This window comes from Pseudorasbora parva, chromosome 3 (genome assembly GCF_024679245.1).
Source record: "Pseudorasbora parva isolate DD20220531a chromosome 3, ASM2467924v1, whole genome shotgun sequence".
Lineage (NCBI taxonomy): Eukaryota > Metazoa > Chordata > Actinopteri > Cypriniformes > Gobionidae > Pseudorasbora > Pseudorasbora parva.
The window spans coordinates 14,767,972-14,788,667 of NC_090174.1; the positions used below are offsets into that span (position 1 = coordinate 14,767,972).

General features: G+C 39.4%; 1 protein-coding gene across 4 annotated transcripts; it reads left to right on the plus strand.

Moving 5' to 3' along the window:
• Nucleotides 1–367: 367 nt before the first annotated feature.
• Nucleotides 368–18,405, plus strand: prune2 (prune homolog 2 with BCH domain). Of its 4 annotated transcripts, none has more exons than XM_067437888.1 (11): nt 368–516; nt 1,553–1,629; nt 3,899–4,099; nt 4,177–4,353; nt 4,931–5,033; nt 8,090–8,221; nt 8,352–8,438; nt 9,525–9,623; nt 14,500–14,538; nt 14,647–14,691; nt 16,925–18,405. In XM_067437888.1, the coding sequence occupies exons 2-11, from the start codon at nt 1,575–1,577 to the stop codon at nt 16,950–16,952; spliced, it is 966 nt and encodes a 321-aa protein (XP_067293989.1). In that variant the 5' UTR covers nt 368–516; nt 1,553–1,574; the 3' UTR covers nt 16,953–18,405. The 4 variants fall into 4 exon arrangements, with proteins under 4 accessions (XP_067293989.1, XP_067293992.1, XP_067293991.1 ...); XM_067437891.1 differs by lacking the exon at nt 14,647–14,691 and adding an exon at nt 14,873–14,939; XM_067437889.1 differs by lacking the exon at nt 368–516 and adding an exon at nt 1,319–1,437.
• Nucleotides 18,406–20,696: the final 2,291 nt, after the last annotated feature.

The following is a 20,696-nucleotide window of genomic DNA, read 5'->3' on the forward strand; positions in this document are numbered from 1 at the left end:
AGGGAGGGGAAACTACTGTATTTTGATTAACTTATCATGGTATTATTTGATACCCTAAAAATAGTAACTAAACACATTGTCACTTAAGTGGAAACGGATTCAGTTTATTTCATGATTCTGATCCCACTGACCTGTGACTCAACAGCTGCTCTAGGGGTCTGGTTCTCACAGACAGACTCATTAATGTCCATTCAGCTCCATATTCATCCTCAGACACACCTCTCTTTACTCATCTGCACAGTCAGACTCACTCACAATTCACTTGTGCATCCAGACTCCATCAGCTTCATTTCACCTCACAGCAGTGTGCTTCTGAGTCTCACTCATTTGTATCTCAAGCTCAGGGTGGAGAGAACAGCCTCACGCCCTTATTTGGTGCTTGAGAGGGTCACATGACCACAAAATGGTGGAGACTCTCGGCAGTGGGTGAGCTGAGCATCCTGACGCTGAGAGATACAGGCGCACATCCATGATCTGAAACGCAGGGCAGGAGATAAAACTGCCTCAGTCGTGGTGGTGAGTGCATTGTGGGTGATTGTATCAGGCATATTGTTATTTGAAACCTTGAGCATTGGGATGGGAGGGAAAGAGGGAGGGATTGGCATTTGTTTGTGATGCATGTGTGTTTGGTAATGGGAGAGGCTTAGCATCAGCATCCTTTCTGATGGAGCAGCTGCTTTTGTTTGAGCATGGATCATAAATGAATGTGTGTCATGTGTAATACAAACGCTTTTTTATCGTAATGAGGATTCAGCTTATAAGCACAGCTGACCTGCTTTTGCCATCATTCAAATTCATGGCTCTGCGTGTATGGCTCATTTATTTGCCTATGTGTGTGTGAGATTGTGTGTTTGTAAATGTAAATGTGTGTGGACACTGAAGCGGAAGAGAGAAGAGAGTAGAGAGAGAGCAGGGTAGAAAGGGTTGTTGTTGTTGATGATGATGATGACATAACGCCTGCCCACTTTTCCTGTTTCCTGCTTTCGAGAATGGATGGATAGATGGATTAAGCCAACGTCTTGATAGAGGGATGGCGCAAAATACTTTTGCACTTTCACCCTCACCCACTCTCTTTCTCTCTCAACACACATTCTCTGTCTGAGAACTGGCAACCATCTGGCAGCTTATTGTAGACACTCCTGCGAGATAGGCTTCCCTTCTCACGTGGCTGTGTGTGTCCATGCACACATTTACACATGAATTAACACTGCTTCTAAATTCAAAATGGGGATGGTGAAAGAATAGTATGGATAGATTTTTAGCGCCGACACATTTATAGAGACTAGTTCTGTTGAGTCAGTCCGTTTGTTGTGCATTGCAGCTGCAGCAAATGCAAGACTGCTATTACAGCATATTGAAAAGCAACAACATTTCCGGACTCACAGTATTAAGTCATCTACTTTGCTGGAGACCCATTTAAAACAACCTTTTGTGTCTGTAAGTCCTTGTTTTATAGTGTACATTTTTTTTTAATTAATTAATGTTGATGTTTTACATTTTTTATACAATGATTTCATGCACTGATAAATTATATGTTATGTGTTTCTCATAGTTCCCCTTCTGGCGATGTTGGGATGGACCAGACTTATGAACGAAAGATGAGCTTTGAAGGTGCAGAGAGTAGACCAGGTAAATACTAACACTTATAGAATCTGCCTAAAGAGATCATAAGAAGACTGAATACATTTACAAAGATTGCTTCAGATTCGCAGAACAGTGGATTTGTTATAAATCAGGTGTAAATTAACATTATCTTCTTCTGTTCGTCTTGTAAGGCTTAACAGAATTTTAACCATGACAACTTTCTGAATAGTTTTAGCATGTTATTGAATTTGGCAATGTTAACCCTAAGGAGTCTGAGCTGTTGTGGGGCCCTTTAGAAGTTTTGACATGCTCTGAGATCTAGGCTTTTTTCAGTTGCTTATTAACACATTAATGGCAAAAGTGTAATTACACTGTATTCAGCACAAACTGTGCTACCATAATATGCTTGTTTTGAGGGAATGTTTATGCGTGGGTTTTGAAAAAAAACCTAACAAATCTTTTTAAATGAAGGCCTTAAAGCAGAACTTTTGCTCTCGGGGTCCCCCTACAGTTGGGAAAAAATAATGTCCTCAACTACTGTCATAAGCTCTGTCATCCTACAACAGGGGATGCTATCGCGCGCGCATTTGTTGACATGACAACCCTGATTGCCCTGAACTAGTGATGCACGGGTCGTCTCATAACCTGCGGACCCTGTATGTCTATTTAATGGTCGCGGGTGCGGGGCGGGCCAAATAATTTCATAAAAACAGCCGCGGGTTGGTACAGCAACAGTTACCCTGAAAACTGCAGGAGCAGTTCACATGCAGGTGTTCTTCTGGCGTCGCGAGTGAAATGTCTTCATCCCAGGTACAGTTAGTGGCATATGTTTCAGCATGTCATATGAATATAATTTTTATTTTTTTCAAACACCAAATGATTATATTGTCTGCTATATTTGCTTATTAAATAAGAAGCAAATATATAAAAACATTGATTCAAATTAAGATATAATTTTGTACAAAACGAAATTCACATAAGTATGAAACAAAATACTAGGTCCTATATTTATAGCATCTGAGCAGCCATTTGCAAACAAAAGCTTGATATTTTACAATAAACATAAAATAATCTGTCCAAAACAAATAAATCTTGTCTAAAAAGTCTTGCGTCTTTTACATTTTGTGTTGCAGCAGGATTCATATTTAAATGGTCTTTTTGCATTTATTCACTGACACTAACAGAATAAACTTACCTCACTATCCTCCTTGCGCTTAGAAATAAACAGCTTTTTCGGAGGTAAATTATTCCACAATCATTCCTCACCGCGTCTCAAAACGATGTAAAGTGTTGATGTGTTTCTTGAGTTTATGTTGAGTGGATATGGGTCGTCACAGTTAGTATGAATTTCAAAAGAGCGTGCGCTCTCGTGGGCTTGGTGCATTAGCGGATAATGAGCGGATAACGAGACACTCATGAACGACTGACATCTCTCCCTTTTCAAACAGATTACATAAACACAGAATATTTGTTTAAAACCTGACATTTCAACGTTTCTTTAGACATGTCTTATGTTTGTGTGATAAGTTTTCACTAAGTTAGAGATAATTTTCTGAAGGGAATAAAATTAGACGTCTTTGACAGAGAGGCTGCAGATCGTGCATTATGTTTATTTTCTTTATTTTTCAAAAAGTACAACATTTTGTTTATATTGTGACTGTACCCAAAAATAACAGAAGCTTAACAGATTATAGTGATGTATAACACTTGCCTGAATGATAAAAATCAACAGAGTTATTTGAGTCTCTTTGGCACTGATAACACGAGTCTATCGTGCCGGCGCAATAGCCAAATCCTGGGGGATAATGTATTCGATATGCTACGCTACTGCTGTTGATTACTCCTTGATTACTGTTGCACAGCAAGTGTGAACTTACTACCTCCAAAAGCTACACAGACACGCCATGAGCATGTAAGATATGCTGCTTCTGCATAAATAGACATAAATAAATCCCGTAGTAGATCTGGGCAGGTGGAGCTGGGGGAGGTTGAGGGTTCTTCTAGGAGCTCTGATAGCACACTGCAAGACTAGCTTACAACATACAGTGAACCAGACTATTTAAATGCTGGGCAAGCAATCTTATTGGCTGCAGATTTAGCAGAGGCCAACCAGCTTGTGCCTTGCGGTAATGATGTGATCATGGTTAGACCTTTCATGACTAAACTAGATATTTACTCAAGTAAAACATGGTCCCGAATCCTTGTTGGCCCTGGAACACTCTTTAAATGATCCAGTCTAAAATAGTATACAGAACAATGTGTAATGCTGGATCATTTTACAAATGTTAATTGATTGTGTGTTCATTTCCAATAGCTCCACCCACCTCCCTGCCCCTGCAGGGCCAAGGAGGTGTGGCCTCTCAGAGGAAGAAGCTATCAGCTCCTCCTATTAGTCTATCATTGGACCAAAGTGAGGATGACCTGTTTGACACACCAGATGACCTCGACATCAATGTGGATGATCTGGACACACCTGATGAAGCGGATTATACTGACCATGAAATTGACTGGGAAGGTAGAACATAAACACTTGTAAACAATTGTTTATTATTAAAAAGATATTATTATTAATAATAAAATAATACTTTTCAGAGCCGCAAGCATCCCAGAGAGATTCAGTAAAAGAAACAGTTGAGCCCATTCCCACATACAGTGCTAAAGAAGAGCGGCAGGATTCCAAACTCTGGAGAACTGTCATCATTGGAGAACAAGAGCACCGCATAAACATGAAGAGCATTGAACCTTACCAAAAAGTCATATCCCATGGAGGTATGTTGAAGGAATATTTTAAGGAAAATGTAATGGGATACTTTAGATTAAATATAAAGCAAAGAGCCAGTGATTGGCACTGTTGTCTATGGGCCAACTACAATGGAGTATTAAAATATATGAAGCTCCTATTTTTATTGAATGACTTACATGGACTCTTTAATGAAATGTTTGATATTTGAGCTGCAATGGTTAAATCTTCTAATTAATTATTTACACAGAAATGATGTGCAGGCGATTCTATCAAATCATGTGTAATGTTTGAGAGTTGTGGTTATGGTTAAGCATTTAAATTTATTTGTGGTCCTGCTGGTTTAAGTGCATTATAGTATTTGGTTTTACAAAGAGAGTGACTTTATTTTTTTAACAACATCAACATCATTATAACAGCAGGCAGACAGACAGGTGATAGATCGGTGATTTTACATATGTGAAGAAGTACACTTTAGCATACAAAAAAGAATAGCTATTATTATACGCGAACAATATACTTTAAAATAATATACTATGCTTTATATTGTGTTGAGCAATTTATTTTGAAACTGCTGTGACTGTTTCTGGGGATCTTCACCCACAGGTTACTATAGCAATGGTGCAAATGCCATCATTGTGTTTGCTGCATGCTTCCTCCCTGACAGTGACAGAGAGGACTATCACGAGATCATGGAAAACCTCTTTCTGTGAGTTCAGTCTGACATGCAAAGTTTTTGAGCCTATCAGTTTCCCTGATGTCAAAATATCTTAGTCTTATTAATCTCATGATATAACATAGGGTATGCATTGACGTCACTTTCCCTCGGTCATACGGGGTGGCAAAACATGACTGGATTTAATAGGGGAAACTATGAAAACGGGAGGAAAACAATTGAACATCTTCTCAAATTAAAGGCAGTAGGACTCCACACTGTTTGTTACAACTTACAGAAGAACCAGTGGTCCATGGACATTGATCATCAATCATGTTTCCTGGCGTTTTATGTACCTGATTTCGATGCCGGGGAAATGCATAAAGCAAAGCCTGTGAATGCTTTATCTACTAGGTAACTGTATACATACAATATAGATCTAAATCCAGATGATCACTTATATCATTGTTATATTGTCATAATGCCCAGCTTTAAAACTTTTTGGAGCACTAAAGCATTTTATAGGCTTAACATTATGAATTTCTGTAAGGCCGATTAGAAACAATGTATATTTTGAAGCACTAATACATTTTACTTGATGCTTGGTCATACTTCAAGACTGGATAAAAGTGGCGAGGACTGATATCAGTACTGATCAGCTGATAGATGTTCTTTATATACAGTATTTTGTAGAAACGTTTGAAGTTATCTCTGAATAACCGTCAGCTGTTACTGTCAGGCAGCGCTGTAAACTGAATCTATTTAAGAACTCCTTACTCAGGAGTATCTATCTATATTTGCTTTGTAAGGAAAACTTTGTTGCGTCTTCATTAGCGCTATGGGGAAACACCTTTCTCCTAGAATAAGAGCAGGCTGTATATAACGTGGTGATGGACACAATTTCCTCAGAATCTTTCTCTTTTATCCAAGACTGTGACATCTGTTATCACTGCCATCATTGCCGAAAAGTTGATTTAAGTCTATAAGATCCCCTTGTGCATTTCTATGAACAAGCATGTTCCTGAAGCCTTGTTCCGTCTGTGCAGGACCTGTTAAACTTCGAGATGGAGTTGTGCCTTTTGCTGAGTCACACCCATGCAGAGGCCATCATAAATTGCCCTCACTGTGAGGCCATGATGGTTGAGATTCTCTGGGGTCGGAAAGCCCTCACACGTAATGAGCAACTGGCCTCCAACCCACCGCACCCCCCTCAGCTGCCTCAGATGAACCGATGTGGCTTCCCAATGTGGAGCATGTCAAGTTAAGTGGTGAGCTCATGCCAGCTTGGTGTCCGCATGCCTCCCACTTTTCTGACCCTTCCTCACCTCCAGTGGTGTCTGCTGAAATGGGTGCCTGCCCTTTTCCGACACTGAGGACGTCCCTTGTTTCATTTAGAGCACCGGGAGAATTAAAAAAACAAATTCATATCCAAGGCAGTGTCCGATTTGGTGGACTAGTCCCTCAGTCACACCGATGACTCCGCTACCCTCGTCAGCGCCACTAGATTGGTTGAATGGACGACGGGGGTTGAGGAGTTGGATTTGGATTTTCACTGGGGCTTAAAAACACTTGAGGAGCCCTTTGTGATGGCAATCTGACTTCTGGTATCTGCAATGGCTACAGAGAGGACATGGCATATGAATTACATATTCTCATTCGATCAGATGGCATGGCAACATGGCAGTGGTAGCAAACATAAATTGCCAACGCTACATCAATTCTAGCTAGATGTCCTTGGCTGTATAGACAGGGGGTAATCCCAGGGGAATGCAGACTACATCTATGTGGTGCGATATTGTTAAACCGCCTTCACCCTTCTACTATCCCCACTTGAGATTTAGCCTTGGTATTGAAGGCACTGACATGTTCACATTTTGAGCTGCTCTTCGCTAAAAGTGTTATCTTTTAAGATGCCTCCATATTTGCCACTCGTATCAGTTAAACAAGTATGCAACATTCACGCTCTCAGTCAATGACTCGTGGGGATTCTGGCCATGGAGTAAGGTCATCCTCAAACCAAGAGAAGATTACGTTCCTAAGGTGCTCTACAGTCGGAGGCAACACTTGATTAGTGTCACTTTGGTTTGGCTACATTAACTAAGATCTATGATCTAACTGATCTATCATCTGTAATGTGCTAAGAGACTGGGTTTTACCACTCCCTTTTCACAATCAATATATTGTATTGATATGCTGCATTACAGTACATTTCACCTCAGTCAAGCTAGTTTGACATCACTGATCTATTGTGTTAGGAAACCATGTTTTACTGCTTCCTTTTTGCAACCACTGTAGGTGGATTGATGTGTTCAAGCGTTTTTTGTTTTTGTTTGTTTTTTTGTCAATTGCTTGTTCAGTCAAAGGAAATGGTTCCCAGAACCATATCATATATGGTGCATCTCTGCCCCTGATTTGCCTGCTTGAACACAGTTTTTTAGGAAAAAAGTGTTTGCCCATAGCGTTATCAATGACGCAATGTATCATTCCCTCATTTCAGGGAACTGAGGTAACATCAGTAAATGGAGATGTTTGTCTAACATCCAAACATCTCTCGTTGTAGAGCACAAGGTCTTTTAATACATTCTAACAAAAGCTTTACAGTTACGCAGAATATAAATGGTTAATATTTAATTTATGAAATGTCAATACAATATATAACCCTATAACGTAGGGTTTAATTTTACCCACAAAATCCAACATATCTGACACAAAATGTTAACTGCAAATCCACAGCTCTGGATTCCAGTTGTTTCTGCGAATTAAAGCAGAAAAAACTGGAGACGACCACAGTCATAATCCGTGTTTTTCAAACTTTTTGTTCTTTTCCCAACTCGAATAACAGTATGTCTCCTGAAATTGCTTCTCTTTTCTGTAGCTTTGGCAGTCTGTAAAAAGATTTCTAGTTGAACCTATTTGGAAAGTCAACCACAAATCTTTCCCATTTTTTTGTTGTCTTTTGTGTGTTTTCTGCTGCATTCATCACTGCCACTTTTTTTTGTGTCACACCTGCTGTGACGTCCTGTGCATACCCTTTATAGGATAATCCTGAAATAGAATAATATTAAATATATTGAGAATAAATCACTAAATGAATGTGAATTACTCTTCAGGTATGTTATCAGTACACTAGAACTCATGGTAGCAGAGGACTACATGATAATCTATCTGAATGGAGCCACTCCACACCGCAGGATGCCTGGCCTCAACTGGCTCAAGAGATGCTACCAGATGATTGACAGGAGGTATATACAATATACCTTACTTATCAATATTCTACCTATTTACACTGTTAAATATGTTAAAATTAGTAATGCACAATGTACAGTTTATTAAAAATGAAGACTAATTTTGTTGTGTTTGACACTTTTTCAGGCTTAGAAAGAACTTAAAATCTTTCATTATTGTTCACCCATCATGGTTCATAAGGACAATTCTAGCCATTACGAAACCATTTATCAGGTATGGCGACTGTACAATTTTTGTTTTGTTTTTAGAACACAAAAGCATTTTTACTTTTAGAGTGAGATGGTGAGTTAGAAATGTTCATCCTTAGTTTGTGTCAACTGCTACGTAAACTAATGTAAATATGTACATTAGTAATGATAATGCATTAAAGGTGCACTATGCAACTTTCCGTCTGCTAGAGGGCGCCTATTCAAAACAAAGGCGTAGTTTGATGACGCCAAGTTTGCGCGCAGCATCTCGGGACATGTGGTCACGACCTCACAGCCGGTGGAAAATAGGTCTCAGTCAGAAATCATGTTGATGGATGCAGTTATTAACGTTACTTTAGTATGAAACAGAGCAGGACCGAGTGTTGTGGAGCTGAGCATGGCTGCTGAGTGATTGTTACACAAACACACGGCTTGCGAGCAGTGGGGATTTTATTATGAAGGGATGGGACACAGTGAGTCGCCGGGCGCCCGCACCATTTCCTCTTTTCTGGTCATGAGTATAAGGTAATGCAGCTTTTTTTATATTAGATAAATTTAAGTGTGTTTAAAATTATGTTATTACATTACTCTGTGCATTCGCTTGGTTTCTGCTGTGACATTTGTTGCTCACTGCTAAGTGAAAAACGTTTTTACCAAATAAAACTGAGGGTAACGCAGATATAACGCAATTGACAGGCGACTCGCTCAAACGCTATGCTGAAACGTCCCGGTCCTTAGTTAAAATCACAATTTTCTCACATTTAACAATTATTTGGAAACATTTGGGATATTGTAAGAACTCAACTGAACAAAATATATAACACTGGCCTAGTGGTTTTTGGATATTTTACTGCAAAAATACTACATAGTGCACCTTTAACTAATTGCGCTGTTAAAGTGTATAGATGCATTAATATGTGTGATGTTAACTAATAACCATTATTCAACAGTGTCACCCAAAAATCTTATTTGATAACTTGCAAAAAGATTTAAATTCAGAAAAAAAAAAAAATCTGATTTCACTGCAGTCTAAACATAGCCGTATTGTGCAAAATATTGGCTTTGGAAACAAAAACAAACAAAATAAAACTGATTCATACATTTTTTCCAGCTCAAAGTTCAGCAGTAAGATTAAGTATGTGAACAGCTTAGCTGAACTGGAGGAGCTTATCCCAATGGAGTACGTCCACATACCCGAGTGCATCATCAGGTGAGCAAGTATCAATGTCTTACATTTAAATCTATGCATTTGCCAAACTATTTTTGCCACTGAACTATATCATGGGAGAAAGTAGATAGCGGAATAATCATGGCATCAGTAGCACACATAGATTGCGAGAACGAGACAATCGCTGACAGATGTTCTGTAACTGTTGAAGAGGTGTTGAGTGTGTTTATGAGAATCTGCACAGGAGTTGCGACTCTATAATTTAAAACCTGTGAAGACGCGTTTCTATGGAAACAGACATTTCAAATGCTAGGGTGAAGGGCAACATTATACACTCACCTAAATGATTATTAGGAACACCATACTAATACTTTGTTTGACCCCCTTTCGCCTTCAGAACTGCCTTAATTCTACATGGCATTGATTCAACAAGGTGCTGAAAGCATTCTTTAGAAGTTTTGGCCCATATTGATAGGATAGCATCATGCAGTTGATGGAGATTTGTTGGATGCACATCAGGACACGAGGCTCCGAAGGCCATTTTAGTTCAGTGAGCTCATTGTCATTGAAACCATTGAAACCAATTTGAAATGATTCAAGCTTTGTGACATGGTGCATTATCCTGCTGGAAGTAACCATCAGAGGATGGGTACATGGTGGTCATAATGTCAGAACCAGGAATCGAACTCGGGTCTCTGGCATGAAAGTCTTAGTTTCCACCACTGAGCCACAGGAGAGGTTTGAACCCAATAGTCAGACGCTTGCTTAGATGAATCAAAAAGAGTTTATTAACAACAAAAAGGAAAAGGGCCCAAAAAGCCATTTCTTCCAGGCAATAACAAAAACAGGAGAATGTCCAGTCCAAAAAGGACAAAAAATCAAGAAAGAGTCAGAAATCTCAAAAAACAGGAACTCAGGGAAAAAGGTTCCAATATATGCAAAAAGTAACTGAGGAAACAATCAAAAAACACCACAGAGGACTTCTTGGAACAAGAGAAGACTTACATCAGTCACAGACTTCAGAACCACAATAACCAACCGAGGATGCACAGAAACAGGCCAGCTTAAATACACAGTACAGACTAAGACACAGGTGAAAACAATCACACAGATTACAAAAGGCACATGTTTAGTCATGTGAGTCCTATGGGGACCTCTAGTGGCCAAAATAAAGCATTACAGATCAATAACTATGACAGGACCCCCTCCTCTAGGAACGACTCCTGACGTTCCCTCCAGGACGACTGGGCTTGGAAGCATGAAACTCTTGAATTAGTTTTGGGTCTAAGATGTCTCTGGCAGGGACCCAGGAGTGCTCCTCAGGGCCATAGCCTTTCCAGTCCACAAGATACTGCCGAGACCCACGAACTTGACGGACATTCAGTATTCAGTGGACTGTGTAGGCTGGCTGGCCACCAATGATACGAGGAGGAGGTTTACCTGTCACAAGAAAAGGAGAAGACAACACTGGTTTTAACAGAGAGACATGAAAAGTGGGATTTATCTTTAAAGACTTAGGTAAGTATAACCGATAAGTAACTGGGTTAACTTTCCTGGCAATCTTGAAGGGACCGATGAACCTCTGGGAAAGTTTACGGGACTCCACCCACAAGGGAATGTTCTTTGTGGAGAGCCAGACTCTTTGACCAGGGCGCAGAGTGGGGGCAGGTCCGCGCCTGCGATTAGCCTGGTGCTGGTACTGCTGGGAGACTTTAAGGAGGTTGTGTCTGACCTTCTTCCAAGTCTGACGGCAGCGCTTGATGAACTGTTGTACGGAGGGAACAGCAACCTGCACCTCTTGCTCAGGAAATATAGGAGGAGTATATCCGAACTGGCACTTGAAAGGAGACATGCCTGTAGCAGTGGAGCGAAGGGTGTTGTGTGCGTATTCTGCCCACATGATAAAAGAAGACCAAGAGGATGGTTTGTTAGCCACCATACACCTCAGGGTGGTCTCCAGATCTTGGTTAAGCCTCTCAGTTTGCCCATTGGACTCTGGGTGAAACCCAGAAGAAAGACTCACCGTAGCTCCCAGGGATTGACAAAATGCCTGCCAGAACCGGGAAGAAAATTGGGGCCCATGATCAGAGACAATGTCTTGTGGGATGCCAAAGAAGCGAAAGACATGGTTCATAACCAATTCAGCAGTCTCCTTTGCTGTGGGTAGTTTGGGCAAGGGGATAAATCGGGCAGCCTTGGAAAATCTATCCACTATGACCATGATGGTGGTGTTGCCCTGTGATAGAGGAAGTCCAGTAACAAAATCCATGGAAAGATGAGACCATGGTCTATGGGGTATGGCAAGAGGGTGTAGTAGGCCCTGGGGTGCACGATGAGAGACTTTACCTTGGTTGCACGTGGGACAGGCCTTTACAAATGTGGTGACATCCTCCTTGATAGTTGGCCACCAAAACCGTCTCTGGAGGAACTCAAGGGTGCGAGAAGTGCCAGGGTGACAAGTGAGGGATGTGGAGTGTCCCCACTGGAGGACCTGGGAGCGGACAGCTTTCGGGACAAACAAACAGTTGGTAGGCCCTCCTCCTGGGTCAGGTTCACGGGCCTGGGCTTGTTTTACAGTCTTCTCCAGTCCCCACCTGATTGGAGCTATTATCTTGGAATAATAGGAGTAATGGAATCTTCATGAGGAGTCTTTACATATACTCGGGACAGGGCATCAGGTTTAAGGTTCTTGGAGCCGGGGCGGTAGGATAATATGAACTGGAATCGTTTGAAAAATAAGGACCAACGTGCCTGGCGGGGGTTGAGTCGCTTAGCTTGCTGAATGTATTCTAAGTTCTTGTGGTCTGTAAGTACTTGAAATGGGTGTTTGGCCCCCTCAAGCCAATGCCTCCACTCTTCAAGCGCTAGCTTAACTGCCAGTAGTTCTCGATCACCCACATGATAGTTTCTCTCAGTCGGTGTAAGGCGGTGGGAAAGGAATGCACAAGGGTGCAGCTTGTTGTCCTCCCCCCTTTGGGACAGCACGGCTCCAACCCCAACATCCGAGGCATCAACCTCCACAATGAAGGGAATATCTGGGTTAGGTAGAATAAGAACAGGTGCAGAGGTGAAACAGTGTTTAAGTTTGTTGAAGGCCAACTCTGCTTCAGGACCCCAACAAAAGCCAGCTGTGTTTCCCTTAGTGAGGGCAGACAAAGGAGCCACTACAGTACTGAAGTTCAGGATGAATTTACGATAAAAATTGGCAAAGCCAAGAAACCGCTGTACCTCCTTTACTGATGAGGGGGTGGGCCAATCCACAACTGCTTGAACCTTTTGAGGGTCCATTTGTATCTGGCCAGGCTTGATGATGAACCCCAGGAACTGGACGTTGGTCACATGTAACTCACATTTCTCAGGTTTGACATAAAGATGGTTGTCCAGAAGGCGTCTGAGAACCTTACTGACGTGTTTCACATGCTCCTGGAGGCAACTCGAGAAGATCAATATATCATCTAAGTAAACAAAAACACATTGATTAAGCATGTCTCTGAGAACATCATTATTTAGAGCTTGGAAAACAGCAGGAGCATTAGTAAGACCGAAAGGCATAACTAAGTACTCATAGTGACCAGTGGGTGTGTTGAAGGCGTCCACTCATCTCCTTGTTTGATGCGCACAAGATGGTAGGCATTGCGCAAGTCAAGCTTAGTGAAGATGGAAGCATCTTGCAGAATTTCGAAGGCAGTACCCATCAATGGCAAGGGATAACGGTTACGAACAGTGATCTTATTTAGGCCCCTGTAATCAATACATGGCCGAAGTCCGCCATCCTTCTTCCCAACAAAGAAGATTCCAGCTCCAGCTGGGGAAGTGGATGGATGGATGATTCCTGCCGAAAGAGCTTCGTCAATGTACTTATCCATAGCAGTACGTTCCGGGGGAGACAAAGAGAATATACGACCTCTGGGGGGACCGGTTTCAGGGAGTAGCTCAATGGCGCAGTCATAGGGGCGGTGTGGAGGTAAGGAAGTGGCTTTCCTCCTGCTGACCACTGCCTTGAGGTGGTGATACTAAGTAGGTACTCGAGACAGGTCTAAGGGTTCCTGTCTGACACATAAAAAGATGAACATGGTCAGAAACAATGCGCAGGTAGTTTTTCTGACTCTACCATCTGAATGTCTCAACAGAAATCGAGACTTATCAGACCAGGCAACATTTTTCCAGTCTTCAACTGTCCAATTTTGGTGAGTTTGTGTAAATTGTAGCCTCTTTTTCCTATTTTTAGTAGAGATGAGTGGTACCCGGTGGGGTCTTCAGCTGTTGTAGCCCATCCGCCTCAAAGTTGTGCATGTTATGGCTTCAGAAATGTTTTGCTGCATACCTCGCTTGTAACGAGTGGTTATTTCAGTCAAAGTTGCTCTTCTATCTGCTTGAATCAGTCTGCCCATTCTCCTCTGACCTCTAGCATCTACAAGGCATTTTCACCTATAGGACTGCCGCAAACTGGATGTTTTCCCCTTTTCACACTATTCTTTGTAAACCCTAGAAATGGTTGTGCGTGAAAATCCCAGTACCTGAGCAGATTGTGAAATACTCAGACCGGCCTGTCTGGCACCAACAACCATGCCACGCTCAAAATTGCTTAAATCACATTTTTTTCACATTCTGACATTCAGAGTTCAGGAGATTGTCTTGACCAGGACCACACTACTAAATGCATTTAAGCAACTGCCATGTGATTGGTTGATTTGATAATTGCATCAATGAGAAATTGAACAGGTGTTCCTAATAATTCTTTAGGTGTATATTTTATATGATTTACTAGGAGTTACCAACCCTTTTTTTTCTGCCAAACCCATTTAATTTAACAATTGAATAAAGTAATAAATACTGTTTCAAATGACTGTCTTATTTTAAAGAAAGTTAAAAATATAACTGCACTAAAATATAAATGGATTCATCTGTGCCTCTCTAGACTGGATGAAGAGTTACGGGAAGCAGCAGAAAGCTCTAAGTGAGTATTAGAGGATTTTTGGAGACCTTTGACTCTGTATTTTTGTCAGAGTGCCATACAGTGCTCTAGCTATATAAACAAACATATCTCTATGATTTCTTTATGAAGAATTAACAGCTTTCTCCAAGGAAGTGAGATTCCACAAGAATCTATGTAAGATTTCTAAATGTATTGTATTATCATTTTATTAAAGTCATATTAGCATATTAAGCATTTTTTAAAGTCAACATAAAACAGACAACAAACACAAGTTCTTGGTCCTACTTGCAAAACAAATCCATTTAAAAAACATCTCAGGTTGCGACTGTAACCATGTTTTTTTTTCCCAAATGAGGACCGAGACTCAACATCTGGATTGATGCTATGGGGAACACCGTTAGTGTGACCAGTGTCTGAAACATGTGAGTTAACACAAAAATTTCATTGGCAGACGACAGTCCATGTCATCACTAAAGGAGCGTCCGTGAGCATAAGAGGGCGACTGCAATGTATGTCACACACTTCTTTGTCAGAAGGAGACGTAGAGGCAGGCCCACAACATGGCAACAAGACTCGGTTTCTCATTCCACTTCTCAGGAGACCACTGTTACAGTCGTAACCTAAGACGGTTCCGGAAGTCTGGATCAATACTACGGGGAACAAATAACCCACTCCACCATGCTGAAGAGTGCCTGCCTCAATAGCTGTGCCTATGCACAACCATAATGAACATAGCATAAATTGTCTCTAAGGACTTACTTAGCTGGAGTCAGATGTGTCTGAAGACTCTATCTGATAAAGAGTATCAAGTGTATCCCAAGAGATCCCAAGACTTATGCAAAGTTGCTGGATAACAAGAAGGGATGCAAATGACCTCTCCTTGTTAAGTTATAAGGGATTGGTTTGGGCTCCAATGTGAAGTCGGGCAAGGCTTCTTAAGCTACCAGTCTCATGGTTGCTGTTAAAGATAGTAAATACAGCAAAACAGATTAGCAGTCAGTTTCCAAAAAAACTGACTGTCGTTTGCCAATTACATTTTTGTGTTGGCAAACATTCTAATGTGCAGACATACTGGTTAGGCTGATAGCATATCCCCATAGCGTCGATCCAGACGCAGTGTTGAGATCCATTTTGTAAGAGAACTTTCATTTTTCTTGGCATCATCATCATCATACACATTTGGCTATTGGTTCACATTAATAGCCAAATTGTTATGTAGGCTTTTTTTTTACCTTGCCAATAGTTAACACAAGAATTTAGTTACGTATTCATTCAATGAAGATTATGGCAATCAAAAAGATTAGAATGGGAATTTGCCATTAGTACAGGGCAAATTCCCATTCTATTCTTGATTGCCATAATCTCCCAATACAATCATTTATTAAAGGCACAGTATGTAAGTTTTGCTAATAGAGGTCACATAAATCAAAACAATAGCTAGCTTGATGACACTGTGAATGAGCGTGGAATCATGAGAGGTGTCGTCTTCACCTCCACAAGTAAGCTAATTACAATTTTACACAAGTAAGCTAAATACAACATTACTGTAGTATGGAGCCCGACAGGGCAGAGAGCCTGCAACATTTTACATTGCTGTTTTTAATATGCCAGTTTTCGAAATGAGAGGCATGGTATAATTATGTTACTCATTGTAAATCAAGAAAACAAGATATTCAAACGATTAGACTAAACGTGATGAGCTGTATAACAATAATGAATTTTTTTTGTCAATAAAAGTGTCCAAACATCTAATGAAACTTAAAGCGTAATTCAAAGAAACTTTAACGTCTTTGTTGTTTCCATTATTTCTACGGAAGTAAAACCAGAATTATAAAGGGTAGCACTGATATGATGCATTGACAAGCAATGCAGTGACATGGGCCATTACTCTGGTTAAAATGGCTGATTTCCCGGGATTTCATTTGGGATAGTGTAAGTATATCAAAATATATAGCATTGTTTTAGTGCTTTTTTTAAAATTTTAATCCAAACATCTTACATATTGTGCCTTTAAAGTTAGTTCACCCAGAAATTGTAATTGTCATAGTTTACTCATCCTCATGTCATTCCAAACCTGTAAAATGAATGTGAATCTGAAGTCAAATTAAGATTAAATATTAAATAAGATTAAATAAATTAAGATAAAACTGGAATGACATGGAAGTTATGTATGTGATGATTTTATCCATTTTTGGGTAAAAAAAAAAAAAAACCTACAATCATCCCTTTATTTATGTATTTTTTTTGTTACTTGGAAGTGTCATATTACCGAAGAAAAATGTGTTGTGCATGCAGTTTCATGAATAATTTTAATTATATTAAATCACTTTTCTGGATATTTTTAAATAATACTAAATAATTATATAATTAATAATAATTACATAACTTTTTTATATATTTGTTGCAGAGCTCAACCCAGTGTGAGCAGTTCATAAGAGCCGTTGGCTGTGGGTGCAAGAACAATATGTAAAGGTTTTGTGTATTTCAAATTGTAATGATTGCACACTGATGTGGATGCAATAATCACTTATAATAAGAGAAAATGGTATTTTTGTTATCTCACTGTGCTGGGATAATTGAAACAGCACCACATATTCTTTTAAACAATTCACCTCAAATATAATAATTCTTCTCACATTTGAATTTGCACCACAGAACAGTAGCTTAAACCAACTCAGTGCTTGAAACATTCTTCGTCTCTTATTGAAAGTTTCTCTTGTTACTTGAATTATGCATGAGAGGCATTTTAGCAATAATATCATGTTGTTCTTTCCCCCTTTAGGCTTATAATTTTCACAGTCATGTATTTTTCTAACTGGAGCATGTATAAGGGCAAAATAGGAAAAAAAAACCTGTTACTTCAGTTGCTCTGTATGAATATTAATGCATGCAAGGGTATTCTAAACACAAAGACAATGCATAGCATCCTGTTAGCATCAATGCTAAACTCGTGCTAAATTGATGACTTGGAGACATAAAAGATAGATCACTTATTTCCATTGTCAGAAACAATAAGAGTCACCTTTGAATTTAAACTAAGAATCAATTTATGTATCAGTTCAAAGTCAGCAGAGATAAATAATTTGTAGTTCTTAAATGTGAAGTGTGTTATGTTAAAATGCTTTCTCTATTACATTAAAAGGTGAAATAAAAAAATAAAACTTAAAACAATTACTCATGTCGTTTCCAACCCCCGTAAGACTTCTATCCATCTTCGAAACACAAATGATGGTGTTATAAATCTGAGAGATTTCGGGTCCCTCCATTGGGTCCATGCAACTACCATGAATCGAGCTAGGGTGCGTTTCCCAAAAGCTATGCTAGCCAACTATGGTCGAAAGTTCCGTCGTTATCAACATAGTTCAACCAGTCGGTGTTTCCATCATTATCTGTCTGCACAACCGGAGGCTGCACTTTCAGGAACGTATTTCTAGGACCCTGTTTTTTTGTGTGACAGTGCCACCTAGCGAATCGGAGAACAACAATCCCAGAAACGCATTTTCAGGACCTTAGTTTTGGAGAACCGTAACAAGTCTCAATCACATTTTCAACTACAGAAGAAATACACAAGAATGACCCTGGGGGTAGATTTAAGATTGTTTATATTTTATAAAATATATTGCAACAGTTGAAGCACAAAAACAAATTTGTTCATGACGTGAACCGCATAGAAGGAACTTCATGGACAATGTCTTCACTGACTCCTAGAGAGAGAAAGATGGAGAAGTGAATGAAATAAGGAGATTTGGGTTGAATTTGTTCAACTCTCTAATATATTGAAAGCACTTTTTATAGATTACAATACACAGTACATGACACAATCTAACATGTGGTATTTTAACAGTCAATTATTATGATGGCCTCTGTTATGCCTATATATATATATATATATATATATATATATATATATATATATATATATATATATATATATATATATATATTACTATAATAACGTCATATATCTCAATCAACATTATAAAACCATGTCAAAATGAAGAGACGCATTGTGTGGTAACGTTAAAGCTACACTGTGTGATATTTTCCCCCCAACTAACGGTGAAAAGGTATATGACCATCCAGTGAATATTAGTTTCTGTTCCTCTCAATTCTGATTTCGTTTTAACTCCTACGGTGGCCGATTTAGTCCAAGATTAACATGGCAATCCCTCTCTTCACATTCAACACAGTGCCATTGAGTGTTAAAACGCGAAAGGCGAAGCAGGAATTTACGGGTATGTCCCTCTTTGGCTAATGTACAGATGGAGGAGCAACATGGCGACCAGCATTCGAACCCCTCACCCCTATGTATTTTCAATGGCATATTATAAACTTACGAGAATACTTTATTACTTGAAAGAAGTAAATATACATTAATGAGCACATATATTTTTGAAAGAACTAAGTGTTTTTAGCCAAGAATAAACTACAAAAGTTACACAGTGTAGCTTTAAACAGTCTGACTGTGAGCACGTGACAGCTAAAACATTAAGATTATTTTAATTTACTTAAAATGAAGAAAAAACAACAAGTTACTGAGAAGCTTTCACAACGAACGTACGTACGTAATAAAGTTTGTCTTGTGCTGTCACTAAGTTAACACAAGCTTTTACGCAAGTTTAGTTAAACAAATGTGCTATCAAATCATTTACAGCACTATCTAATAGGGTATACGCATGATTGCTATGCATTCAAGACTGTTTAGCAAATCATGATCACTTCGGCTTCGTTAACTTTTTCCAATGAAATGCATCATTTCGATTGCTTTTAATGTTCAGACTGATCTCATGAAATGGCGTATGTATGACACGCCAATTCGTATACCATTTTGGCATGGTATCATGCTTTTTATCGTATTTATCAATGCTGTTTAATTCTATACTTACCTCTTAACCTACCCATCACACACACACACACACACAGCCCCTGCCCCTAAACCTACCCATCACAAGAAACAGTCTGCATTTTTACATTTTCAAAAAGACATAATTTAGTATGTTTATAAATCCATTTACATTGTGGACACACACAAACACACACATAATGGTTCGTTTTGGTGTAGACATTCTCGCGGAATCACACGGCGTAGATATACATGCTGAGATGATGGTTCGTTTCGCCGTAGACATTCTCACGGAATCACACGGCGTAGATATACACGCTGAGATGATGGTTCGTTTCGGCGTAGACATTCATGCGGAATCACGCGGCAGAGACATACACACGGATAGCTCAAAATGCGTACAGATAATACGCCACTTGGCTTTAGAAAGTGGCGTGTATGTTTACGCAAAGTCATGATGTCATGTTGTAATGTTAAAATAAAAACTGATTCACGTGATACTCACACTCTGATTGTCATCCATCTTTGCTGGTTCTCTAATTCGGTGGCGTTGTCAATAAAAACATAGGGTCCTAGAAATGCGGTCCTAGGAATGCGGTCCTGAAAATGCAGCCTCCGGTTGTGCAGGCAGATGCTATTTGGTGTTTCCCGAAACCATAGTTCCTTTGAAAATACGCAAACAGCGTCACAAACTTGTGTGGTTGCAACGAAAGATCTCGACCTGTGGTTAGAAACATAGTCTCTTAATTGTTTGCATGACATGTGGACTTAATAAATAACTATCTTGAGCAAAATTAGGAAGCTGACATTTAGTAGAATCTCTATATTTAATGTAGAATACATACAAATGTCATTTACATCACTCAGTTTGTCAAGAGATTTAAAGCACCTTTTTTGAAGAGTGCGAATGTGTGAACGTGCTCTTGTACATAAGAACACGCCTATGATTGAATCTGGAAATAAAGCAAGATAACTAAGAAAAATATTATTTAAAGTTAGTCCACAGATGCCGTATCAATAATTTATAGCAAAATATCTAGCATGAATTCGATCTCAAACTAATAAATTAAAGGCAGCTATTACTCCACCACCTGTGTGACATCATTAACCAAAATGGTTAAATAGAGGGACAGAAATCTCTCAGATTTAACTCATAATATCTTCATTTGTGTTTTGAAGATGAACAAAAGTCTTACATATTTGGAATGACATGAGGGTGAGTAATTGATGACAATTTTTATATTTATATTTTTTTTCTTTATGCCCTTCATAGGTTGACTCTTTGAACAATGCATTATGAATAGATGTGTGGCTCTTTCAAAACATCGTTTCATAA

Coding starts and splice junctions, on each gene's coding strand:
- prune2 (XM_067437888.1), top strand. CDS start 1,575: ATGGACCAGACTTATGAACGAAAGATGAGCTTTGAAGGTGCAGAGAGT. Junction 5,034..8,089: donor ATCATGGAAAACCTCTTTCT/GTGAGTTCAGTC, acceptor ATTACTCTTCAG/GTATGTTATCAGTACACTAG. Junction 9,624..14,499: donor ATACCCGAGTGCATCATCAG/GTGAGCAAGTAT, acceptor GTGCCTCTCTAG/ACTGGATGAAGAGTTACGGG.